Below are 26,882 nucleotides of genomic sequence, written 5' to 3' on the forward strand. Positions count from 1 at the left end.
AGAGAATTGACCCTTGGTATATATGGGGATTGGCTCCATACAGAAATACATGTTTATCTAAGTTCTGTGCATAGTCTGCCTTATACTTTAAATTGTCTTAGATTATTTATAATACTTAATACAGTATATGTGCTATATAACTAATTGTTGTACAGTGTTGTTTTGGGGATAATGATAAGAAGAAAGTATGTAAATGCTCAGTGCAGCTGCAGCTCTTGTAGGCCTGACAACACAATATGTGAATGGGATTGGGCCATGAGTGCTGGAAGGAAGCTGCTGGTCTGTGACACGGTGGGGGTTCATCAGGATGTGCCTGTGTGGCTGTATCCGCATGGATTTTGTGCAGGGCTCAGTGCATGGCAAATCCAAGTCTCACTTTTTAGAAATTAAATTTTTTTTTTAAAGATTTATTCATTTTATTACAGTCAGATATACAGAGAGGAGAGACAGAGAGGAAGATCTTCCGTCCGATGTTTCACTCCCCAAGTGAGCCTCAACGGGCCGGTGCACGCCGATCCGAAGCCGGGAACCTGGAACCTCTTCCGGGTTTCCCACGCGGGTGCAGGGTCCCAAAGCTTTGGGCCGTGCTCGACTGCTTTCCCAGGCCACAAGCAGGGAGCTGGATGGGAAGTGGAGCTGCGGGGACTAGAACCGGCGTCCATATGGGATTCCGGGGCGTTCAAGGCAAGGACTTTAGCCGCTAAGCCACGCCGCCGGGCCCATAGAAATTAAATTTTTAAAAAGGATATATTATTTAACTTGAAAGAGTTACACACAGAGAGAGGGGGAAGACAGAGAGATCTTCCATCCACTGGTGCACTCCCCAAATGACCACCATGGCTTAGAGCTGAGCTAATTTAAAGCCAGGAGCTGGGATACCACTTCCCATCCCAGATTTCCCACAAGGGTACAGGGACATCCTCTTCTGCCTTGTCAGGCCATTACCAGGAAGCTAAATTGGGAATGAAGCAGCTGGGACCTGAACTGGTGCCCATATGGGATGCCAGTGCTACAGGAGGAGGACCAGCCTGCCACGCTGCCACACACCCCAGCTTTTTAAATCTGTAATTGACTCAAAGATGTAAACCTGCAGATATGGAGGCTCAGCTGTCCAGTGAGAAGAGCATACACACATACTCAAATACATGCAGAGAGAAGAGGAAGGAGAAGGATGAAAATGCAGATGGCTAAGTGATAGTGGCAGGAGGTTGATGAAGAAATAGAGACCAAAGGGATGGAGAAAGGGAGTGCAGGTGTGTACTGGGGCACGCACGGAAGCACACAGGTAAGGGGGGAAGGTACTCTGATACAGTCTGAAACTGCCAAGTCAAGAACAGCTAAAAGCGTATTATTTAGAGCTGTGTAAATGAAGGAATCAATTAAAAATTAAATTGCAGTAGATCATTACTTTGTATAACATCTCTTATAACAAAATAGAAAATATTGATAAAAGTGAGGATAAGGCAAATAAAAAATGAGAAATTTTGTGAATGTGGCAGCAAAGCTATGAAGACTGCGGTGTGAGTATGTCACTGGGTGGCCCTGGACTGGTGAGATGTGCCCGCCCTTTTCTCTGGCACCATCTGCTCACAAGGTGACCCTGCCTCCCCTTGGCATTTGTGGTATATGACACAGAGAACTGAATTGGGGTGGGTAGTTGGGTAGCAACTTGATGGATTTCAGGTTGAAATTCCATTATTTGGGCACAATCCCAAGTGGTTCGGGGATGCTTAGAGAACATGAAATTATTACTTCAGGGAGTTTATAGAAAACTGAGGTTGAAAGATAAGTTGATTTTGCTACAAAGCATTTGCAATCTGTATAGGTGGTGGTTGAGGGAATGGGTGAAGCCGTGTTTCTCCCTCCCCCCCACCCCTGCCGTCAACAACAGCAACAACAACAATAACAACCCCTGCTCTGTTTTCAGGAGCCATCAGAGGTTCCAGAAGTATATGGGAATATTGCTCAGTCCATCCTCTCCATTTCTAGAAGGTTCTAGAAGATTCTAGAAGGTTCTAGGGATAGTGTGGGAGTGGGAGGAAGCTGCAGAGAGTTAATGAAGTTCGCTCTATGGTCAGAAGCAGAAGCGGCCAGGGGCCAGGCAAAGGCCAGGAGAAGAGACTTTTTTTTTTTATTCATTGATTACATTGTATTATGTGATACAGTTTCGTTGGAACTGGGAATCACCCCACCCCTTCCCCCGCCCTCCCCCCATGTGGAATGTTCCACCTTGTTGCATATTCACTGAGCAAGTACAGTTGAGAGTCCCTCTTTGCGAGCATAAACTAAACATAGAGTCCAACATCTTATAGTCCAATCTAGTTCCTCGGCTTCCTGGGGGGACCCTGTCCGGTCCGAGGGCAGAACCATCAGACTATCAACCCGATCAATTAAAGGCTCCAGCATACCCTCAGCAACAATTAACTTCGTTGTGTAACTAATAGTTATAGTATTGAGTAACCAGTATGTTAAAAACAATTGCCATAGCTCAGCTTTGGGGAAGTGCTGTTTCCCTGTTGGCCTTGCAAAGTGATTCCTTTTTTACTGTATAACATGAGAAGTTTGACACTTATACAAGGGATCTTAAGCAAGTTCATGGAAATGGGTTTTAAGAAAAAAAAATTTGCATGAATTTCAAAACTTTTCTGCAGCAAAATAAACTTACTTGTTAATTCCATTTTCTGTGACAGCTTTGAAATACTCCTGTATAGGGCTCGGCAGCATGGCCCGGTGGCTAAGGTCCTCGCCTTGATCCCATATGGCCGCTGGTTCTAATCCTGGCAACTCCACTTCCTCTCTATCTCTCCTCCTCTCAGTATATCTGACTTTGTAATAAAAATAAAAATAAATTTTTTTTTTAAAAAAGAAATACTCCTGTATAGTAGTGAATTTTTCTATCACTCAGCCTCAACAGTTAGCAGCTCATAGCTAGCCTTGCCTTAGTGCCCACACCTTTCCTGCCGCGTGTGGGATTATTTTGCCGAAAATCTCAGACATTATTTTGTGTTTCAGTATTTCAGCATGTGTCTGTCGAGGCTAATTCTTTTTGAAAACATTCACAGCCACGTCTGAATTAACAATGATTCCTTAACTTTAACGTTGGACTATGTGTGTCTGTGTGTGCATATGAAGGGACTCCAAGAAGGTCATGGAAAAAGAGATTATACATTTATTTTAGTTCAAGATTTTGTAATTTATGTGTATGAGAAGGTCTTCCAAAAGTTCATGAAAATGCATATTCTCAGAAAAACAAAGAGAATGGATTTCAGAATTTTTTGTATTAAAATAAATCTATTTTAATCCCACTTTTCTGTGAAATTTATGACATGACCTTGTGTGTAGGTGTGTATGTATATGCACATGTACACACACACGGCTGTTTAGCAATATTTTTAATAATGTCCCTATTTTAGTAGAAATGAGAATATTTGTTACTAAAATTTCCAGGAACATGAATAATTAAGAGGGAAAAATACTACCTCCAGTTCATTAGATGGACATAATCTTGTTTTAAAGATTATTGTATTTATTTGAAAGAGTGACAGAGATCTAACTACTGCTTCACTCTTTAAATGGCCACAATGTCCAGGTCTGGGCCAGGTTGAAGACAGGAGCCTGGAACTCCCTCCAGGGGCCCAGGTACTTAGGCCACCTTCTGCTGCTTTCCCAGGTGTATTAGCAGAGCTGAATCAGCAGTGGAGTAATGGGGACTCAAACTGGGGCTCTGCTGTAGATCCTTTTTCCAGCGTTTTTTCTGTAGCTTGTAAGGTTTGGCCCTGTCACAGAGGAGTGAGCTGCCCAAGGTGGAGTCACACATGCCTGTGACTTCGGGGTCTGGTTCTCTTCCATGGCCCAGTGACTTCTCTTACCTACAGGTTACCTACCTCAAAGGGCTGAGTAAAGGCGATCTTCAATGTAAAAAAACCATCGCCCAGTTCCTAACATGTATTATTTGCGGGCATTTGGAAAGCAAATCAGTGCACGTGAACTCGTGAGAGTTGGTGCCCTTCAAATAAGCAAGCAGTTGGGCCCGGTGTGAAAGCCTAGTGACTAAATCCTTGGCTTGTGTGCACCAGGATCCCATATGGGTGCTGATTCGTTTCCTGGCCGTTCCACTTGCCGTTCAGCTTCCTGCTTGTGGCTTGGGAAAGCAGTTGGGGAAGGCCCAAAGCCTTGGGACCCTGCACCCGCATGGGAGACCCGGAAGAAGCTACTGGCTCCTGGCTTCAGACTGGCTCTGTTCTGGCTGTTGTAGCCATTTGGGGAGTGAACCAGCAGATCTTTCTGTCTTCTTCTCTCTGTAAATCTGCCTTTCCAATAAAAATAAATATAAATCTTAAAAAAAAAAACCAAATAAATAGTTAAAATTTTTACCTGCAGCTACTATGATTTGTAGCAACAGGAGCAGCAGTAGCAATTATATCCTTATGCTCTGAGTCTGGGGAGATTGTCAACTGGAACTCAAAGAGTTCGCCCTTCCCCCACCTGACTCAGACTCCTGCGGCACTAGGTTTATGACTTTGACTTTGGCTTCTTTCCTGCCACTGGGAAGACAAGATTGTTTTATGTGGGGATCCTGTTCCTGTATTGTGCCAGCTTCTGCTTGGCCGTTCTTGTGTGATGGTCAGACTCCATGTGTCTCCTTTCTGTGCCTGGTGCAGAGGGTGCTGCCTTCGCAAGGGCCATAGTTGCTTTCTGCTCTTCCAATAGAAATTCCATAAAGGGCGGGGTGCTGGACAGCTGGCTCTCCCAGGAACCCTTTCATCTGCTAAGTCACTAGCTCTCCAGGGCCCTCCTCCAGGCCTTGGGTGTGTCAGGTCACTGATGGCATTTTCTGGAAGCAAACTGAATCATGAACAAAGGGCTAACAACTCACCCTGGCTCTTGGTGACTGCCCCCAGGATGGTTGGCTCTCCCCAGGTATTCCCCAGGCCTCACCCAGGTGTCATGGCTTTCTGGGGGAACTCTGTCTCTCTTTCCTCGCTACTGGAGACTTGGGTTCGGTGGTCGTGAAACTTGTGCAGCCTAATCTGACCTCCTGAATGGGAGGTTGAGAGCTGGCCTGGTACATTTTTCACACTTAAGGGTTTTCATTGCCTTAGTCACTTGCTCTAAGGCAGACCTGGGAAAAGAGGGCAAGTGGAGGAAGAGGAAATAGCTTTGCTATTAAGCCTGGATGTCTGTTCTTCTTTCCTGGTTAAATATGTGCTTTTAAAATTTTATGTATTTATTTATTTTTAAAAATTTATCTGCTTTTCTGAAAGAATGACACAGAGAGAAAAGTTTCCATTTGTTGTTTCACTGCCCTAATGGCTGCAGTGGTCAGGGCTGGGCCAAGCTAAAGCTAGGAGCGAGGTGGTACCTCTGGGTTTCCCACGTGAGTGCAGGAGCCCAAGTACTGGGCCACCTCCCAGGCACATTAACAGGGAGCTGGATCGGAAATGGAGCAGCTGGGACACAAACCACAGCCTGGATGGGTTGCTTGCGTTTCAGGGAGTGGCTTTACGTGTTCTACCACAACTTCATCTCTTCTAACAAATGCTGTCGCCTGTGGGATAGGACCCACACTGCATGTGGGGCTCTCCTGCCTGCATTCCTGGAATGCATTTTCCATTCTGTGCAGGGTTTTGGGGCTGCTTCCCAAAGTTGTGTGGGAAGCAGCAGTACCAGGGTCCCATTCCCCAATCCTCCACGTCTTTCCCTGAGGGTATTCCAGCTCAGGTGGGAGGTGTCCTTCTGGCTGCAATGGGATGATCAGAGAAAAGGGAGAAGAACCTGCAGGGAGGGATGTTTTGTGATTGGAAAACCCTCAGCTGTATCTTTGGTGCCTCGGAAGAAGAGCAGTTGGGTAATGGAGCTAGGCTGTGCTGTGGGAGGAAGCAGGAACATCGTCTTCCCATTGGATAGGGGGATTAGGTCCAGGGCAGCTGGAGCTTGCCAACGCCACCGCCTGAACGGAGCCCTGAGAAGGCCCAGGCATGGGCCAGGCATAGAAGGCTTTCACAAATGTGGCCTCATTAAACGCTTGCTCCTTCCTTTCCTTACAATTTGCCCTGCTCTCTGGCAGTGGTGTTTGATCTAGATCCCAGAACCAGTTTCCCGATGTGCTCTGGCTCAGAATAGAAATGATGCTGAGGGATTCATTGATACCCTGGGAGATGAGTAAGAAGTGAATAGCATGCGTAGGGTGTCCCCCTGTCCTGGGGACCCAGGGGTGTACATGCATCTTTGGACGCTTCTTACATACAGGGCCTTTGCAACCCGTGCCTCCCCTCCGGCCAGTGGAATTCTGAAACTGGCTTTAGAAAGCTCCCTAGAATGCTGATGTTGGGGCATGAAGGGTTAAGCTGTCACCTGTGACCCTGGAATCCTGTTCCAGAGTGCTCGTTGTAATCCTGGTTATCCCACTTGTGATCCAGTTAATGCCCCCAGGAAAAGATTGAAGGATGGCCCAAGTACTCAGGTCCCTGCCAGCCTTCATGGAGCTCCTGGCTCCTGACTTGGGCCTCACCCCGTCTTTGCCATAGAGGCCATGTGGGGGAGGAATGCACCAGATGGACAATGCCTTCCCATCCCTCCTACTCTCTGTCACTCTGTCTTCAAAAAATAAAAAACATCTAAAAAAAAAAAAAAAAAGACTCCCTTTAAAACAAAGCTACAGTGAAGCAGGCCGAGCCCCCGGAGAAAGCTCTAGGCCAGCATGAGGGGGTCTGAGTTCTGCATGTCCCACCAGGAGGTACATCCCAGGAGGAAGGATCTGTGCAGATCAGCACCCAGGAAAAGAAGGGCATGGAAAGGCTTTGTGGGGGAAAAATGAAATTAAAAGATAAATTTATGTTGGGGACATTTTTTTTAATATTTATTTTTTATTGGAAAGTCAGATATAGAGAGAGAAGGAGAGACAGAGAGGAAGATCTTCTGTCTGCTGGTTCACTCCCCAAGTGTCTGCAATGGCTCGAGCTGAGGTAGTCTGAAGCCAGGAGCCAGTAGCTTCTTCCAGGTCTGCCATGTGAGTGCAGAGTCCCAAGGCTTTGGGCTGTCCTTGATTGCTTTCCCAGGCCACAAGCAGGGAGCTGGATGGCAAGTGGGACCACCGGGATTAGAACTGGCACTCATGTGGGATCCTGGTGTGTGCAAGGCGAAGACTTTAGCTGCTAGGCTCTTAGGGACAGTTTTTTTTTTAATGTGTGCATAGTTTTTTCATGACATGTATTTTCTCTGAAATTTCTGAAGATCCCTTGTAGGCATGGACTTCACATTTTTATACCAAAATAAAGTTTTTTATTGTAGTGTAATAAGCAGTCAGATGCTATGTCTGCAGACCATGCTGCTCTAGTCAGATCAGCACCCTGTGCCTCAACTACTGTGTCTGTAAAATGGGGCTAACACTTAAGATCTACTGTCCTACTCGGGGTAAGATGCTGGGGCACATGCAAAATCTCTTCGTAAGAAGGGTAGGCTCATCCCAGTTCTCTTTCATTTCATTCATCTCGCAGATAAAATGCGGGAAAGGGAGGAGGTAAATGCAGATCATCTTTGCTGAATGCATGGCATGATCATCCTGGAGCCTGTGAGTGATGGAGCTGACAGGAGCTGGGCCCTAGGCCTCCCAGCTTGGGCTCTTCCACCCCTCCTGCCTGTAACTTTTTCATATTCCATATCAAAGTCTCAGTCCTTCTTTCAAGTCCTATGTAGTTTGGGCTCTGATCATGTGCTGACTGTAAGTTCTTATGAATATGAAAGGGGAGGGTTTTCTTAGCCTTCTTCTTTTCGTGTGTAAATCTGTCGTGGAAGGGAGAGGACACAGGCGGACTCCAAAGGACAGCTGCGCCCTGACAGGAGTGCGCCCTGGTTGCTTGCAAGCCTGCGCTCCCCCTGACCACTGTCAGGATTGCGAGGGGTGGCGTGTGCACAGTGATGGATCAGCTGCGGAATTTTGGCGACTGTTCAGAGGGTTTTGATCTCCATGGCAGGGTCATGTTGGAACGGACAGTTGGATTCTGCTGCCTAGCTAGGCCAGGTTCCAGTTGAAGAGAACCTGCGTTTTCCTTCATTTCACATTCCAGGTCATGGATCTGCTGATAACCACCATGTTTAGCCGCATTCATGAGGAAAAAAGCAAAAAACAGATGTAAGTGAAAATTTTGCAAACGAATTGGGTTTGCCTGTTGCTTCATCACTTCATCACTTCACCTCTGTTTTCATTCCACTGTTGAGTAGTTTGCCAAAGATAAAGACCTCTGAAGGTTAGGTCTTCATTTCTCCTGCTTTCAACTGAAATTTCATGCTCCCCCAATAAGCAGTTTGATCGCTGAAGAGGCTGGTGCCACTTGCAAAGCTCCATTTTTTTTTTAAAGATTTATTTATTTTATTGCAAAGTCAGATATACAGAGAGGAGGAGAGACAGAGAGGAAGATCTTCCATCCGATGTTTCACTCCCCAAGTGAGCCGCAACAGGCCGGTGCGCGCCGATCTGAAGCCAGGAACCTGGAACCTCTTCCGGGTCTCCCACGCGGGTGCAGGGTCCCAAGGCTTTGGGCTGTCCTCAACTGCTTTCCCAGGCCACAAGCAGGGAGCTGGATGGGAAGTGGAGCTGCCGGAATTAGAACCGGCGCCCATATGGGCTCCCTGGGCGTTCAAGGCAAGGACTTAAGCCGCTAGGCCACACCGCTGGGCCCGCAAAGCTCCATTTTAAAAGACGAAAAGGATTATTTTCATAACTAGAGGAATTCCAATCTGTCGGTTAGTTTGGTGTTCTGGCTCTTTGCGGGGACTGGGGAGTACAAACAGGCCCTGTGTCTGACTTGGAGTGGACAAAAGTTGAAAAGCACTGGCTTGTTAGCCATGTTTCTGAGGTTATCACTGAGAAAACAGGTCAGACGGCTTGAGTTGTTTCCCAGGTCTTGGAGGCCTGGATGTGACTTAATGTCCAGTCAGTTGCAGCTTCAACTTCCTCCTCTGAAGTGAGTGGGAAACTCTTGTGTGCTCTTAGCATTGTAGATCATCCAGATGCAGTTACCCGGATGTTAACGATACTGCCATGAAAGTTTGCTAGTGTTTGTGTGCCTATGAGGGGGCTGCAAAAAGGTGATGGAAAATAGCTTTGAAATAGGGCCCAGTGCGATGGCTCAGTGGCTAAATCCTCTCCTTGCAAAGTGCCAGGATCCCATATGGGTGCCAGTCATTTCCTGCTGTTGTACTTCCCATCCAGCTCCCTGCTTGTGGCCTGGGAAAGCAGTCGAGGACGGCCCAATGCCTTGGGGCCCTGTACCCTCGTGGGAGACCCAGAAGAAGTTCCTGACTTTGGATTGGCTCAACTCCAGCCGTTGTGGCCACTTGGGGAGTGAACTAGTGCCCAGAAGGTCTTTCTCTTTGTATCTCCTTCTCTGTAAATCTGCCTTTTCAATAAAAAAAAAAAGTATTAAAAATAAAACAAGATGATCCTGTTGCAAAAATGTTTCCTATTTTTTATAGTTGTATTTTGCATAAACTTTGTGAAGGTTCCCTGTGAAAACGATTACTAGACTGTCACCTTACTCTGCATAGCCAAGGAACTAAATGCCCCTCCTGGGGAAAAACAAATGGCTCTTCTCTCTCTCTTAAATATTTATTTATTTTTATTTTAAAGGCAGATTTACAGAGACAAAGAGAAACAGAAAAAGATCTCCCATCTGCTGGTTCACTCCTCAAATGGCCACCACAGCCACAGCTGAGCTTATCAGGGGCTGAGAAGAGCCAGGAGCTTCTTCCGGGTCTCCCACGCGGGTGCAGGGTCCCAAGGCTTTGGGCCGTCCTTGAATGCTTTCCCAGGCCAAAGGCAGGGAGCTGGATGGGAAGTGGAGCTGCCAGGACATGAGCTGGCACCCATAAATAGTTTTGAGTATCTTTTTCAATGTCATTTAAATTATTTAATAAAAGCAATACTGATGGTTAAAAAAAAAAAAAGGAAGAAGAAAGCAAGACACAGTCCAGCAGGACAGAACACGAGCAACAAGATATCCTCCTTGTCAGTCTGTTTGGATTTAGCTAAGGATGATTTTACATATTTTTTAAAAGATTTATATATTTATTTTTTATTGCAAAGGCAGATAGAGAGGAGGAGAGACAGAGAGGATGATCTTCTGTCTGATGGTTCACTCCCCAAGTGACTGCAACGGTTGGAGCTGAGCCAATCCGATGCCAGGAGCCCAGAGCTTCTTCCGGGTCTCCCACGCAGGTGCAGGGTCCCAAGACTTTGGACTGTCCTTAACTGCTCTCCCAGGCCACAGGTGGGGAGCTGGATGGCAAGTTAGGCTGCCGGGATTAGAATGGACACCTATATGTGATCCCAGCGCCACATTCTAGGCAAAGACTTTAGGCTACTGCTCTGGGCCCCCTTTGTTATTTTTTTAAAAGTTTTATGTATTTTAATTTGAAAAGCAGAATTAGAGAGGAGAGGTAGTTTTTCCCTCTGGTTCACTTCCCAGACAGCTGCAACTGCTGAAGCTGGGCCTGCCAGGAGCCAGGAGCCAGGAGCCTGAGCCAGGAGCTTCTTCCGGGTCTTTCAGGAGAGTTCAGGGATATAAGCGTCTGGGCTGTCCTCTGCTGCTTTCCCAAGTCATTAGCAGGGAGCTGAACTGTAAGTCGAACAGCTAGGACTCAAACTGCTTGGATGCTGGTATCACAAAGGCTTAATCTGCTATGCCATGGCACCAATCCCAATTTTATGTTTATTTGTCTAGACAAGGCTGCATTAGAATAGCTGTTTGTGTTTAATGAAAACAAACCATTTTTCATTTTCTCGTTTTCATAGGACCATTTTCTGTGTTAAGCATTGGAGAGAGTAATGTCATTCAGATCTGTTCTATAAACACTTAAATATCTCCCATCGGCCTGTAATTTTGCATGTAGCATGAGCTGTGTTTAGAGAGTACCTGGCAGAAGACAAAAAAAAAAAGTTACCCCAGCACTACACACAATGCAGGCTTTGAACTCTCAGTGTGGAGATTGGTGTGCATGACAGTGAGTGGGGAAGTAGTGTAACATGTGTCCAGGGTATACAAATTTCCAGGAATCTCAGAGCAAAATATTTTAGCTATATAAGGGAGAATGTGAACTTTATGGCCCTGTACGGCAACAGGCTGTGATCCTGGGGACTGTGAGCTGTAGCAAACTGGATGTTGCAAACTCTTTCTCTTGTTTATTTATTAATTTATTTAGAAAGATTTACAAAGATAATAGAGACAGAGCGAGAAAGACAGATCTTCCATCTGTTGGTTAACTCCTCAGATGGTCACAGCGGCACGAGCCGGGTCAGTCTGAAACCAAGAGCCCAGAGCTTCCCCTGGGTCTCCCACATAGATTCAGGGGCCAAACACCTGGGCCATCCTTTGCTGCTTCCTCAGACACATCAGCAGGGAGCTGGATCAGAAGTGGAACTGCCTGACTAGTACAGGCACCCTGGGTGGATCTTTCAAGATGTAAAGACCAGCCAGGCAGGGCTTTCTTCTTGTATTTACCCATTTCTTGCTGTTCATTTTGTGGACAGAGAATGAGGGTGGGGTGACCCAGACACCCCCAGTGTGACACATTTGCTGCCGGTTTTGGTTTTCTTTTCTCTTACCCCAGTGACATGGCGATCGTTAGGCAAAGGCGTTTTTCTGAAGGTGAGCACGATCATTTGAGCTTCCTGTGGCTCTGGCTGGGTGTGTGCAGCGCAGAGCTCAGGCCTCTGGGCCTTGTGTGACTGTGGCCTCCTGGCGGGGCTGAAGCAGCCTGCAGCATCGCAGGCCACGCCCAGGTACGGTGGCTTCCTCTCTGCCTCTGTAGGTTCATTCTCCTCCTGCAACTTGACTCCCTCCTGAGAACCAGATCTAGGGCTGGGAGCCCCAGGCTCTTTTATCCTCTCCACTGTCCTCCCTTCAGCTACTCGTGGTCCCTCCGGGCTGCCACGACTCTAAAAGGGATAATGTTCTCCTTGAAAGTGTCTTTTGAGGATGAATTGATGCCTGCTCTGTGCTTTGAAGAGAGGGAGAGAGAGAGAGAGAAGCCCATTGAGTCACTCTGCTGTCCTCAAAGCTTGTCCTGGCTCCTGCTGGTGCTAGGCCTGGCCAGTGGAGACACAGGGGGAGCTGTGCCCTTGTTGGCTTCCTCCCTGGGCATATCCTCCCCTGCTCATTACCTGTTGTGGAAAGGCACTGCGCCCGAGATGGTGCAGGGACCCTCCTGTAGCTATGTTACACAGTGCACCCACAACAAGATGAACACCCCTCCACCCAGTAGGCTTGTGCCCCTCTGTGGCACTTTTCTTGTGTTGAAATTCTTCTTTTCTACCTCTCTCTTTTTCTTAGGCCTTTTATGCTTAGCAGCAAGAGTAGTGACAATCTGCCACCTCTCAAAGAAGTCCCTTGCAGGTCATTTATATGTTAATTGCTTGTGGTTTGAGAGGAAAAGGATGCTACCTGCTTTAAGATAAGCATTTTCATATCGATTAATTCTTTGTGAGAGTTGTTTAATCACAGAAATGGAAGGGGTAACTTTCACTTTGAAAGGTACAGGTAATAAAATATGAGTTACAACCTTGGAGGATCCAAGAAGATGCAGCAGAAAAAGGAAAAGTTTGTTTTGAGAATAGACGAAACAGGGAGATAAAAATATATATCACTCAAGTTATTATTAGTTGTCTTGTCATCATGGAAGAGAAGGCCAGAGGCCAAGGCAGGCAAGCTGTGGAACTCTCTTTTCCTGTGTTAGCATGGTCTGGGATATGATAGGGGATCGGAGACATGACACCTACTTCCAGATGGGGCATTCAAAGGCAGCCTTCATTTTGCTGCATCCACCCTGGCCCTCTAGCACCTGACTCTGGTGAAGTCTCTCCTGTGTTTAAGGGCTTGTTCCTCAGCACAGGTCTTATTAGTAGAGATCACTGCTGCCCTCTGCTAAATCATATTCCTGGCTACTTAGAGCTGAAGATCTGGCAACCCCGAATTTTCATGGCACAAAGCAATTTTTAGCAGCTGTTGCCTCTTCAGATGTGGTGGTAGGATATAGAGCCACCAGCTAGGGCGAATGTTGACCTCTCACCTGCCTGGGAAATGAATGAGAAGAGTCTTCATCTGCATGCACATCTGTGAGCATGCTTGAGTAGGTAGGTACACACATGCACAAACACACACATGCACACACACGCATGCACACATACAGTGCAGCATTCAGGTCCAGAAGAGATTAACCTTATAGGAAGGTCATGCATGAGTAAATTTAGGATGTATAATCTGAACAACAGATTTAAGAATTAATCTTGGAGGTGAGGAGAGGAGAGTCAGATTATCATGGCCACAGTAAGAAAGATGTTTGTGACCTATATGTTAAAAAACAATGGGGTGCCTCTGCATGCCTGTGGGTTTGGAGTAGAGCCATGGATGAAGTTGGTGACTAGAGAGAGACAGTTGGAGGAACCTGCACTTGAACCTCTTTGATGCTCTAGGCTGGGTCTGGGATATCTAGGAACTTGGTCATGTCTAAGGACATGTGGCATGGATTTGCTGATGAACTCAACTTCCAGCCTTGGATAACTAATTTCTTTCTTCTCATTCTCAGAATGCTCATCAGCTACCTGGACACTCTACAGCAGGCGTCGGGAACTCAAATCCTCACGGGGCAAGTAGGCCATGTAGACAAATGTAAAGTAGAAGAGGGAGTGGAGGAGACTATGACAGACTAAGAAGTTCATGCCAGTTCCACGGTGTCCAAGTGTAACTCTAGCCACTTGCTATGTATGAAGGGTACCCCAAGATTGTTAAGGTTTTGTTCATTTTGTTCATTGTTTTTTTTTTTTTTAAAGAGTGGCTTGGCATTTGAGTTTCTCTATGAATTTTGTCAATTTTTTCCAAGATTTTTCAAAAAGTATAGTGCAGCCCAAGCTCAAAGAAAACGTACTCAGAGACCCTATTTGGCTCATGGCCCCAAGTTTAAACTTCAGGGATAAAAGCTTGCCTCCTTGGGTACTGATCTACTTTGCTGTGTTTTTGACATGAAGAGGAAGGAACTCCTGGGCCTCAAAGATGGCTGTGAAGAGGGATGAGGGTGAGATAGGAAACTTGGATCATACCATTGCCAGGCTACTGAGCAGGACTGGATCCTGTGAGTGGACTTCAGCAAGGAGAGTTGCAAGCGTGGTAGATGTTGTGCACGGGGGCAGTCAGGAAGGCAGATCCAGGGAGGGAAGCTGTTGGTAAAGTGTGTAAGCTCTGAGTGGTAGTGGCGGGGCAGGAATGGGCAGAGGTCAGGGAAGCAGCAGGGACCGCCCACGGAGCAGCAGAGGGCGAGAGGGAGCTGGCCCTCTGCCTTCACCTAGGCTGATATGTGTGCACACACTCCTTGCCACGCTGTGCACAGGATAAAACCATAGCCACCCATAGAAGCTTGTACATTAGTCGCAACCTGAGATAAGCATAGAACTTGGCCCAAGCTTGTGATCATAGTTGGAAATTTGAGAGCACTTCACCAAATTCATGGAAAATGAAATTGATAGATACATTTATTTTGGTACCCCAAATTTTGAAACCCACGTATCATTTTTCATGATATACATTTGCCATGAACTTTTTGTTGACCTCTTGTATAAGCCTGATTCCACACGAAAAGGAGTAGCAAGATGGTTAAGGGGAAAATTCGTCTGTGCTCAAAGGAGGGTTTGAGTCTTACGTTTGTCCCCTATTAGCCATCTATGGGTGGGGACAAGTAATTTGCCTCTTTTTGAGGCCTGATTGGCCCATTTGGGAATGACAGCATTCCTCCCTTGTAACATGATACTAGGGTTAAATGAAAGTAAACGACATGATGATGGCTATGAACTTGGCACATACAGCATGTGTTCAGGCCGAGTTCAGTATGAGACACACAGTAACCTCAGCTAGCTTGTGGATAAGCTCAAGATCCATGGTCTCAGCAGAGAACTGACCACAGAGGCAGTGCAAGTTCATCCCTGTCCTGTGTACACACTTTCCTAAATGCAGACTCTCCGGCCTGAGCTCCTGTTTGTGAGGAGGGTGGGAGGCACTGGGTTCTCCTGGATACAGGCCAGCTCCAGGGCTGGGGTCAGTTGCTGTGTTTGGCTTCAGTATCGCCTGCTGTACGTGATGGCATCTTCATTCACATGGCAAATATTTACTGAGCAGCTGCGGCACAATGAATGCTCTCAGCCCTAACAAATGGTTTTGGGGATGTTGATAGAGTCAGATGAGGTGTGGGGCATTAGCACTGAGTCCAGCATATACACTAAGCTACGATAATAAAAGGTGCCAGATAGAAGGCCTAAATAAAACAAAGTCCTGGGTGAGCATACCAGGATGGCATAGCTCCAGATTTTTTTCTTTTATGCCTCTAAGTTCATGTTGCAAGTGAAGGAAGAAGAAGGGAGAAAGTCCAAGACATGTAACTTCCACTCATATCCTATTGGCTGGAACTTAGTCACATAGCTACCTCTAAGCTACAAGGAGAGCTGGGAAATGTAGTCTGGAGCTGGTGGCCATGCTTTTATGTGAAACTGAAGGGACTGACGGGATTATCATAAAAAGGAAGAAAGAATGAATGGTGAGGCATGGTTAGGTTGTGCTTTAGGGAGACAGAAGCAGCAAAGCAAGGTTCATAGTACAGCTAGGTAAATGTTTGTGAATCGAGCTGAATCCTTACATGGAAAGGTATGCGGTGGCTCTTAGGGAAGCTTGACCTTTGGAGTCAGACTTCGGGATTCAAATCCCAGCTCTGTCACTTATCTCTGATACCTACTCCACAGAGGTGGTGTGAGTGTCACTGGCTAATGCACTGAGCTACTTAAAAATCTTTACTGCATCTCGTTTGTATTTCAACATCCTAAGTCTTCCAAAGTGGTTTTTCAGGTCTTCAGTCACATTCCAAAGAGAAATGTTCAGCACCCCAGCACCAATCCAGACCCCACTGCAAGGGCAGTGGTTGCAAAGTTAGGTTAAAAACATCCAAAGCGCTCTTTGGTTAATTTTAATATAGAGGTCTGTACACCAGGAGGGGACTAAGCCCTTTTATAGTATCATGTGGTGTGTGTGTGTGTGAGTGTTTCTGAACTGTGCCTGATGAGCTTGTGTCCAGCCCTACATGCAGTGAAAGAGCGTCACCTCTTGAATATTCATTTCCCCCTGCAAGAAAAGATCCCCATTTCTCCTTGTTCAGGGAACCACAACTTTGGAAATGATTCCTGGTGGTCTCCTTATTCACCACAAATAAACGACTTTGTGTGACAGCTCCTTCTGGTGCCTTTCTTCATTGAACTTGCCAGGAAGCCAGTCCGTAATTTTGGGTGGGCAACACAAAGATTAACATGTGTGAAGCTCTTAGGACATTGCCTGGCCTGCTCAACAAGTATCCCCACTTGTTGCAGAGTGAGAATAGGATATGTTCAGGAAAGTTAGCTGATGCCAGGATGTTTGAATCATCCCTCACAAATTCCCTCCAGCTTGCCTCAAGCGTTGTCTCTGTGGATGTAGCACTGGGGTATTGAACCCTCAACCCCTGTATCATTGAGTGTGGATAAACCCAGGCATCTGAAGTTGGTGATATTTTGAAAATATAGAATTGATTTTTGGTTGCCCTGATCAGAAATTGAAAGAGAATTTTTCAGGGTCTTGATTAACTTTCTTGGGTGGGAGCCCGTGGTCTAAAGACTCTGCGGGAAGAACCTGAGTGCCTCTTCTTGGGTGTGTCTCCAGATTAAGAGCCTCTAGAAAGCATTTAAAAACTTTTCCACTTAGCTAAATAACTGGGAATGATTAATAGCAAGGCTAATGAGGGCCTGGGGAGAATTTGCTCTTAGGGAAAGTCCTGGTAGCCTTTCTAGGACCTTATCCCCAAGAGGTGAGAGACAGAAGCAGTACTCCTGCTGCGTACTGAGCTGGTAAGGAGTTGGGGTGTCCTCTTACAGAGACCTTGTGTCCTATGATGTGTAGAGGGTGTCATGTAGAAAGGCAACCTTCTTCTTCCTTCAGAACCAGAACCTTGACTTTCCTTGGCAGTGCACCTGTGTGATAGATTTCAGTAGGAAAAAATAAGCAGACATCAGAAATGGTTTCCCTACCAGCTTCTACTGTGTCTCATTATTTAGGATCCAAGTAGGTTTGTTATCTTTTTTCTCCCCAGGTCTTAGAATTGGACTTCTTTTCATGTTATTCTGTAGAGTAATGTTGGGTGCCGTGTTGCAATGGGTACCATTTCTGACTGCATAAATGGTACTTAATTAGCTCCCAGGAAGAGTGATGGGCATGGGAGAAGGTAATATGTATTGTAGATTGAGGAATACCCTGTGTGTGTCTGTGTGTGCGTGTGTATGTGGTGGGGAGTGGGAGCAGATGGAAGGCCTGGGTAGGCATAGCTCATGGGAAGGTAGGCAGCTGATTGTGTTCTTGTCTGCCTCTTAGCTTAGCTGGCCTGGGCTGAAACTGTAAGTATCATAAGGATCCTCCACCTGGCTAACCTGGATCTGTTGGTGACCTTGGTCTGGAGCCGCGAGTGTTTTCTCCATCTTCTTTACCATTCCCCAACTGGGATAGAATGTTGATAGAATGTTAAACCTTACCATTGTGTTTAATCTTTTATTCTCCTCTTCCACATTGAAAGCCTTGTGAGAGAGGCTGGGCCCGTGGTGGGGGCTGATTAGATGTGAGTGCCCTACTTATGTAGGTGCCCTTCAGGTGGGTGTTTTTGGTATTATCTGTGTGTTAGACTATGGGGCAGTCACTGAGATGTCCATCCCAGGGTGTCCCATACATGTTATGTGCTTGGGCCACATCATCCACGGACCATTCTGAATTCGTAATTTTAAAAAATACGTCTGTTCTCTTGTGGTTATAATTATTTTACATTGAGTATGTGCGTGTGACAAGTGTGAATTTGCTAAGTGTGAGTATCTGTAAAGTTCCATAAATATTGTAATTCTGCTTGAATTTCTTTTCTTTTTTTTTTTTTTAATATCCTGAGCACCTGGGCCTCTCTGACCCTCTGTTAGGTTACTGGAGAGCAATCCCTTTTACACAAGAGGGCAATTGAAAGCAAGTAACAAACCTACTTACAGGACGTGTTCCCCTCCAATCAAAATGAGGACAGTTGTGTGGAGCTTCGTACTGGGAGGGATGTTGAGAGACGGATAGTCTTGCAGTGTCAGTGAAAACATATACAGTGCTTTTTCTTTTATTATTTATTTGAGAGGCAGAGAGAAAATGAGAGTGCTCCCATTTTACTAGTTTACTCTCTGAAGAGCCATTTTGTCTAGAGGGCTGAAGCTGGGAACAGGGAACTAATCCATCTCTCCTACCTAGGTGGCAGGGACCCAGTTCCTTGAGTTCCTTGAGCCATCCTGCTGCATTTCAGTGATTATATTAGCAAGAAACTGGAGTCAGGAATGGAGGCCGATATTGAACTTTCTCCAGTATGGGTCTCCTGCATGGGTGGCAAAGGCCATCTATTGCCTCTCCAGGTGTTGGATTGGAAGTGGAGCAGCTGGGATTTAAATCGGTGCTTAGGTGCTTACTGGGATGCTGATGTTGCAGGCAGTGGCTTAACCCATGTGTGCCACTCTGCTGGCTCCTGTGTGTGAGTTTTCAGAGCAACGCGTAGTGCATGCAGACCCAGCATTGGTGCTAGCTGTCATCAGCGTCCCTGAGGAACTGAAGGGAAGCCATTTACTTGTGGCACTAGAGCCTGGTAGTAACCCTACTCTGTGGCTGCTTTCTGTTCTGTTTCCATTGACCAGGTCTCTTCTCCAGCCACTCTGTGTGCAAACAAATTTGACTCCATATAAATTAGTTATGTCCTTTCCTCTCACACCAGACATTTTTTTTCCTTGGAAAGGGCAGCAGAAACAAAGACAAGAAGCCCAGCTATTTTTGAAGCAAACCTGGGCCCAACCATAATGGATGGTGTGTTGGATTAATTGCTCATGGTTAGAAGGTATATGTCTGGGTTTCGGAAACTGATCTTTTCTAGAGAAAGTGCCAGGTTTTCTTTTCCCTTTCATCTCTTTGGATGGAGTGCTCTTCCCCCTATACTCAGTGAATCAGATTGCGTCAGCAAGGAAGGCTCCCTGGGATGAAGCACACCAGATAGAATCTCCAAGAGCGCTGTCCATCTGATAGCTTTCTCCTTAATCATGTTTAGTTGTGTTTGCTGGCTTATGTATGCCAGTTTTAAAAATAGAAATCCTGACACACACAGAGATGCACACAAACGTTCGGTTAATACATCCTCACCAACTGAACATGGTTGTGTCTGTCCTAACAGCCAAGTTAAGAAACATTATCGCTGCTCAGCTACTCGGCTTCCAGTTTGTGCAATTCCCTCCAGCCAAGTCCCACCAAAGGGCCGGTCTCCTGACTGTCGAGTGCATCGCTCACATGCGCACATTCCCCCTCAGCTTTGGGGCTGTGAGGGTTACAGTGCTGGCTGCCGTCGCAAAGTTCATTCTCGGTGTCATAAATAGTATTCTGTTATAAGAACATGCTGTGACTTGTTTGCCTAATTTTTAAGACCCATGTGTTTATTTGAAAGGCAGAGTCATTGAGAGAGGGAGGAAGGGGAAAGAGAGAGAGGGAAGGAGACAAGACAGACAGGTTGGGTGGAGAGAGAAGTATGATAACCAGGACTAGAGCCAATGCTCCGGGAGATGCTGCCTCCAGCAGCAGTTGAGCCTGATGCACCACAACACCCATCCTGCCTGATGCACCACAACACCCATCCTGCCTAATGCACCACAACACCCATCCTGCCTGTTGCCCCTTTTTTTTTTCTAAGATTTATTTTTTTATTGGAAAGTCACATTTACAGCGAGAAGCAAAAACACAGAGAAAGTTCTTCTATCCACTGGTTCACTCCCCAAGTGGCTGTAACTGATCCGAAGCCAGGAGCCAGAAGCTAGGAGCTTCTTCTGAATCTCACACACAGGTTCAGGGTCCCTAGACTTTGGGATGTCTTCCACTGTTTTCCGAGGCCACAAGCAGGGAGCTGGATTTGAAGTGGAGCAGCAGGGACACAAATTGGTCTCCATATGGGTTCCTGGCACATGCAAGGCGAGGACTTTACCCACTAGGCTACCATGCTGGGCTCCTTGTTGCTCTCTTGATGTCCACATGGTTGTTTCCAGGTTGACTCCTGCTTAGTCCTGCTGCTCTGGGCATGCTAGTACGTGTCTTTGGGAGACAAGATGCATATCTTCTGGTGGAGCTGTTGGGTCATGGGGCTTCAGCAGGGGTTGTGAATCAAGGGAATCTATTCATTGAGTTGATTTTGTTTTTATTTTTACTTTTAAAAAAGGTTTATTTGTTTTTATTGTAAAGTCAAACATACAGAGAAGAGGAGAGACAGAGAGGAAGATCTTCCATCTACTGTTCATTCCCGAAGTGACCACAACAGCTGGTGCTGTGCCGATCTGAAGCCCGGAGCCCCGAAATTCTTCCAGGTCTTCCACACAGGTGCAGGGTCCCAAGGCTTTGGGCCGTCCTCCACTGCTTTCCCAGGTCACAAACGGAGAGCTGGATGGGAAGTGGAGTTGCTGGGATTAGAACTGGCACCCATATGGGATCCTGATGCGTTCAAGGCGAGGACTTAAGCCGCTAGGTCACCACGCTGGGCCCCAATAGTTCTTAAATTTTTGAAGATTCCTTGTATAAATGTACTTTATCAGTTTTTGCACTCAGATAAACAGCTTTTGATTTTTTTTTTTTTTTTTTTTTTTTTTTGAGAGCCAGAGAGATTTCCCATCCACAGATTTACGCTCAAAATACTTGCAGAGTCTGGGCCTTGGCCAGGCCAAAGCTGGGAAACCAGAACTCAATCCAGGTCTTCCACATGGGTGGCAGGAACCCAAGTGCTCGAGCTATAATTACTGCCTCTCAGGGTCATTAACAAGAAAGCTGTAGTCAGGAGTGGAGCTGGAACTCAGTCCAGGTACCCTGATACAGACACGAACATCTTAACTGCTAGAGCACACACCTGCCTGTAAGTGTGTGTTATTAATTCCATTTCCATAAACTTTGGGAAGTGCTCTCATCCCTCCAGGACTGTAGGCCTTTGGAGGTCCCGGGATGGTGTAGTTCACTTCGCTTGAGGGAATACAAGGACTGCAGCTTCCAGTGGGCTCTCAGGCACCAGGCAGGAGGGTGGCCTGTAGACGAAAGGAAAGCAATCCAGCAGATGGAATGATAAAGGAATGACATCACAGTAGGCATGGCAACCACAGTGTCATCATAATCTCCCAGTGAGGATGACGCTTTTGGAACTTCAAGGAAGATCTAGTCTCCTTGGGCTACTTTTCGCTTTGGGACAGGCAGGTGCACATGGGAAGTAGAGGGTGTCTTGGGAGGGGCTGCTTATCCAGTGGCTGGAGCAGACAGGGGTCTTGGTTCTCCTCAGGTCGGCCTCCCAGCTTTGACAGGCTCTCTGGGGTGGCAGAGTGCCACTGTGAGGCATTTGTGTTTGATTATGCAGTGAGGCTCTGGGAGTTGGCCTGGAGAAGGGAGCAGAAAGGGAGAGCCAGGGAAGCACTTCATTGCAGAGTGAGGGAGAGAGGAAATGGCGATCACGAAGCTGTACAGAACCCTGGAGACCCATCCTCCTGGCCTCCTCTGCCAGGGCCTCCAACCCCCTCTCCAAATCACAGACAGCCTCCTGCTCCTTCCCGTCTTCTTTGGGCCTGGGACTTTGCTGCAGATGGACTTGAGTGGGCTGTAAGCCATGTCAGTTGTGCCAATTTCAAATCCACTTGTGTTCATGCCCTAGGAGAGCAAAGATTTCCAACAAGTCCCTGAGGCACCCCTGAGTGAAGAAGTTGGAGTGCAGAGGGTGACATTTGGGGACATCTGGGAGTGATATCTCAGGGGTGTTGAACATGGTGAGAGGATTTGGGGTGTGGAGTGTTGAGGAAGAGACTGGAACCCTGGGCTTGGTGTTCTGGGGCTTCTGGTTGGGTGCCTTTCCAAGCAACATGGGGTGACTCTGGGCAGACCTGGCTGCTGTCTGTGTGCTTGTTTGTCTCCAGTCTTAGAAGTGGGTGGCACAGGCAGCCTGTCCAAGGGAGAGTCCCTGTTAGAGGCTAGAGGCCCCCCATCCTCTGCTGTTTGGCATGGTCCTCCAGCTGCTGTGCAGATACAGTGAGACACGTTGGCTTTCCCAAGAATCATCAGAGCATCCGGAACTCCTGTTAGGAGTGGGAGACACTGCTCACCAGCTCCTTTGGCTACCTGTAACTCTGTAAAGTGGTTTTGTTATTTAATTTTCTCCTGCACGTTTGTAAAACTCACCATTTTAACTATTTAAAAATTATTCAAGGGGTCTGGCGGAATTGCCCAGTGGCTAAATTCTTGCCTTGCATGTGTAAGGATCCCATGTGGGTGTTGGTTCATATTCTAGCTGCTCCACTTCCCATTTAGCTCCCTGCTTATGGCATGGGATAGCAGTCAAAGATGACCCAAAGCCTTGTGACCTTGCACCCATGTGGGAGACCCATAAGAAGCTCCTGGCTCGGGCCCGGCGCCGTGGCCTAGCGGCTAAAGTCCTCGCCTTGAAAGCCCCGGGATCCCATATGGGCGCCGGTTCTAATCCTGGCGGCTCCACTTCCCGTCCAGCTCCCTGCTTGTGGCCTGGGAAAGCATTCGAGGACGGCCCAAGGCTTTGGGACCCTGCACCCGCGTGAGAGACCCGGAAGAGGTTCCTGGTCCTGGCATCGGATTGGCGCGTACCGGACCGTTGCAGCTCACTTGGGGAGTGAAACATCGGATGGAAGATCTTCCTCCCTGTCTCTCCTCCTCTCTGTATATCCGGCTTTCCAATAATAAGAAAAAAAAAATCTTTAAAAAAAAAAAGAAGCTCCTGGCTCCTGGCTTCAGATTGGCTTAGCTCCAGCCATTGTAGCTACTTAGGGAGTGAACCCCAAGTGGATGGAAAATGTTTCTCTGTGTCTCTCCTTCTCTCTGTAAATCTGCCTTTTAAATAAAAATAAATAAATCTTAAAAAAGTTATTTGAGAATCTGGGGTTAGAAGTGAGGAAGAGAATTAATCTCCCTCATATGCTGATTCATTGTCCAAATGCCTCCCCTGCCACCCAGCTGGGGCTAAAGTTAAGATCTAGGAGGTCAATCCTACCCCTTTGTGGGCACCAGGAGCACAATTACCTGAAGCATCACCACTGCCTCCCAGGGTCTGCATCAGCAGCAAGGTGGAGTCAGGAACCAGGGCCAGGCATCATACCCAGGTACTGTGATATGGGACATGAGCATCTTCACCCATCTTAACCGCTGGACTAAATCCCCCCTCCCATTTAATTATTTTAAAATGCACAACTTATTGGGTTTTATTATATTTATAATGTTTGAAACCATTACTGCTAATTCCAGAATATCTCATTTCTCTTTATTCTCAGTCCCTGGTAACTACTGATCTACTTCCTGTATAAAAAAATAAAGGTTCTTGGAGATTTCACACAAATGAAGCTATACAGTAGATGTGACCTTATAGATCTGGTTTCTTTAGCTTAGCACAAAGTTTTCAGTGTTCAACTGTATTGTAGTACGTATCAATCCTTTTTAGAGCTGAGTAATAGTCCATTATGTGGAAATATCATGTGTTATGTACCCATTCATCAGTTGATGGAAATTTGGGTTGTTTATCGTTCTTGGCTATTATGAGTAGTGCTGCAGAAGCATCATGTACAAGTCCGTATTGGTTTTAGTCCTCGTGGGTAATTAACTGTGATTGAAATTGCTGGATCTTGTGATAATTCTGTTTTAATATTTTGAGGAACCATCAGTTTTTTTTTTGTATAGTAGATATCATTTTATGTTCCTGCCAGTAATCTAGAAAGGCTAAGTTCTTCTGACCCTTGCTGACACTTGTGTGTTAGCTTTTGATTATAAAACACATCCTAGTGGCTCATGTGTCTGATTGTGGCTTGATGTTGCATTTCTCTAATGACTGTGATGTTGAGTATCTTTCTGTGTGCTTATTGTCCATTTGCATATCTTTTCTGGAGAAGTATGTATTTATATCCTTTCCGCCTTTAACAGTTGGGTTGTTGTTAAATGAATTTGTGTTGACCCATCATTGTTTCTTACCGCAGTGAGGCATAGTGTGACCAGCTTGTGAAAGTGGAGGAGTAGAGTAGGTCATCTGAAAACAGGCTTCAATCTTTGCCTCTTAGGCTACTCCTCAATGTGTGTGTGTGTCTTTATATCCTCCTTAGAGTTTGTCATCGACTGAGTTCTTGTTTTGTCCTCAATTCCTCTGCAACTTGACCTCATCCACACCCTGGCATTCATTACCTTGTCTGTGTTGATTACTTGTAGATACATGTGTCCATCTAGGATTTCCCTTGAGAGCACCATATTTACATATCCAGCTGGAACCTCAACATATGCAGAACTTGCCATGGACTGTTGCCGGCTTCAGTTGCTCTCGAGTGCCCATCTGGAGGCTCGGCAGCATCGGCCTCACCAGCCCGTGGAAAGCAGCTTGAACTCGTTCCTCTCTCCCTGTTAGATGCACCTGTCTTTTTCCCATCAAGTCATGTCCAATTGCTCTTTTCAATATTCCTTTCTAATTTGTCCTAATTCTTCATTCTCACTCTTGGTAGTCTGTGGCTTTCCACCTTGCCTTCTTAGTTTTTGAGCTACTTTCATTTGTACTCGGTCAGCGTGATCCAGTTCTGTTACTTCCATCTAAAACTATAGTGATTCCCTCTTGCCTGAAGGATAAACTTCCTGACTCCTTTCAGGAGCATGGGGGGCATCCTGGATTTGGCCTCTACCCATCTTGTGAATCTCACATTCTCCTGATAATTCTCAGGCCCTTTTTAGCCATATGGAATTCCTTGAGGTTTCTCGAATGAATTGTGTTCTCTCAAATCACCACACTTGGAATGCCATGCTATTGGTATCAGTTCTATAAATGTGGCCAAGAATAGATTCAGGGTTGGATTATGGGTGTACCAAGGTCCAAGCTAGATGCTCCTATGGACAGAGAACACGGTGACTGTGGATTAGGTGTGGATTTTGATTTCTTACTTCATATGAAAGAATTACCAAAGAAAATAGAAATTAAACTGCATTTCATTTCCTTTGTGAACCACCTATGTTACAGAGGTGATGGATTCTTTTTGCGTTCCCCATCTATAGTCTATAGTTTAGTTATGTTCAGAACCAAAACCAACAGGATACCTGGTGTGATAAGCGTATGCATATTTTGTGAACTGGTGGGTCAATATTTAAAATTAGAGTTGGGTTCCAAGGTTGCCATAGTTACTGACTACTGTGAGCACCAACATCATGTCACTATTTGGCGTCCTATATCTATAGGTTCTGGGATATCATAGCTTTTCCTGAAAATGTAAGTCCTTAGCTAGAAAAAATAAATTAAGGTGAAGGTGTGGTTCTTTGTTCTTTACTTTATCAGAATTTTACTTAGGAAACTTTCTTGTTTATTTTTTTTTTAAGATTTATTTATTTTTATTGCAAAGTCAGATATACAGAGAGGAGGAGAGACAGAGAGAAATATCTTCCATCTGGTGATTCACTCCCCAAGTGAGCGCAATGGCTGGTGCTGCACCAATCTGAAGCCGGGAACCTGGAACCTCTTTCGAGTCTCCCACATGTGTGCAGGGTCCCAAGGCTTTGGGCCGTCCTCTACTGCTTTCCCAGGCCACAAGCAGGGAGCTGGATGGGAAGTGGAGCTGCCGGGATTAGAACCGGCGCCCATATGGGATCCCGGGGCTTTCAAGGCGAGGACTTTAGCCTCTAGGCCACTGCGCCGGGCCCCATTAGAAAACTTAACCTTTTGATGAGTTGGGGGAATCACAATAAAACATCTCTGTCTCCTTTTCGTAGACTCACCATTTGTTAGCATTTTGCCACATTTATTTCTTCCCTCTCCCTCCATCTTTTTGCACATGTGCATGTATGTGTGAGCATACATGTGGTGTCTCTCATTCCCACATGCACGCACAGACATACCTACTCACTACCGCCAAGTGGTCTCTACAGCTCTCTCATTGTTTTTGATTATGGTATCAAAGTCTAGAAAAGACAGCCAAGTGACAGGTTGCAGAGAATTTTCTAAATTCCCCATGGGAAGGTGAGTCAGCTTCCCAGGGTTTGCCAATATGTGGAGAAGCCCTGGAACCAGATGCACGGCCCCTTTTGGGTGCTTCTTCATCTTCTCCTCAGCTGAGGCCGTGAGTGTGGCCAGCTAGGTTTGCAAGCAGAGTGAGATTTAGTGTGCAGCGTGGCCTCTTCCTCCCACCCTGTTCGCAAGCCTCTGGTAAAATTCACTGCCAAGCCTGCAGCCTTGCGTTCTTGGCTCAGTGCTGTCCTTCCTCGCCTGGAGCGTGTGCACAGATGGTTCTGGGTGAGTCTCTTGCCCTCATGGAGCCTCAGCACCTCCACCGCGGAGGGGTAGCTTGGGCTACCTCTGCTTTCAGAGCCTTGCCTGCCCTCAGTGTCCTATGGCCTTGTGGCAGCCTGGAAAATTCAAATGCTTTGGAAAATTGTCTAGAAGAATACTTAATGTGCTTGTGGGATGAACCTCAGAAATTTACTGCTGGCTGGGCTGTGGCCAGGACAGGGTCTGGTTTTTAACAAGGAGTGTTTTTTCCCTTGTGAGAGCTACTAGTGCTCTCTGCCCGTGGAGGAGGCGGCGGGTGGGCTCTGTCGGGAGGGGGAAGGCAGCAGGAACTCTGACCTGCTTGCTGCCAAGTACATGGCACAGAGAGGCCCCAAGCCCCCCTCCTTGCCGCCTTTCCTTGAGGTCGCCTGCTTGTTTAAATTGTTCGCCTTGCTCCGCCCCGCCCATGTCCTTTTATAGCTACTTTTGTTCAAGGATCTTGCCTGCTC

General features: G+C 46.5%; 1 protein-coding gene across 7 annotated transcripts in view; it reads left to right on the forward strand.

Annotated features, from left to right (window-relative positions):
* The window catches only part of DPF3 (double PHD fingers 3), a 266,601-nt gene that overhangs the window by 41,443 nt on the left and 198,276 nt on the right, over positions 1-26,882 (forward strand). Inside the window, exon 1 of one of the 7 annotated variants that reach the window (XM_058655620.1) lies at positions 21,269-21,737. The exons of the other annotated variants lie outside the window; for them this stretch is intronic. Within the exon in view, the coding sequence (XP_058511603.1) occupies positions 21,736-21,737 (2 nt within the window). The 5' untranslated portion in view covers positions 21,269-21,735. Of the gene's footprint in view, positions 1-21,268; positions 21,738-26,882 lie in introns of those variants that run through there. 7 annotated transcript variants of the gene reach the window in all.

This window comes from Ochotona princeps, chromosome 26 (assembly GCF_030435755.1).
Source record: "Ochotona princeps isolate mOchPri1 chromosome 26, mOchPri1.hap1, whole genome shotgun sequence".
Lineage (NCBI taxonomy): Eukaryota > Metazoa > Chordata > Mammalia > Lagomorpha > Ochotonidae > Ochotona > Ochotona princeps.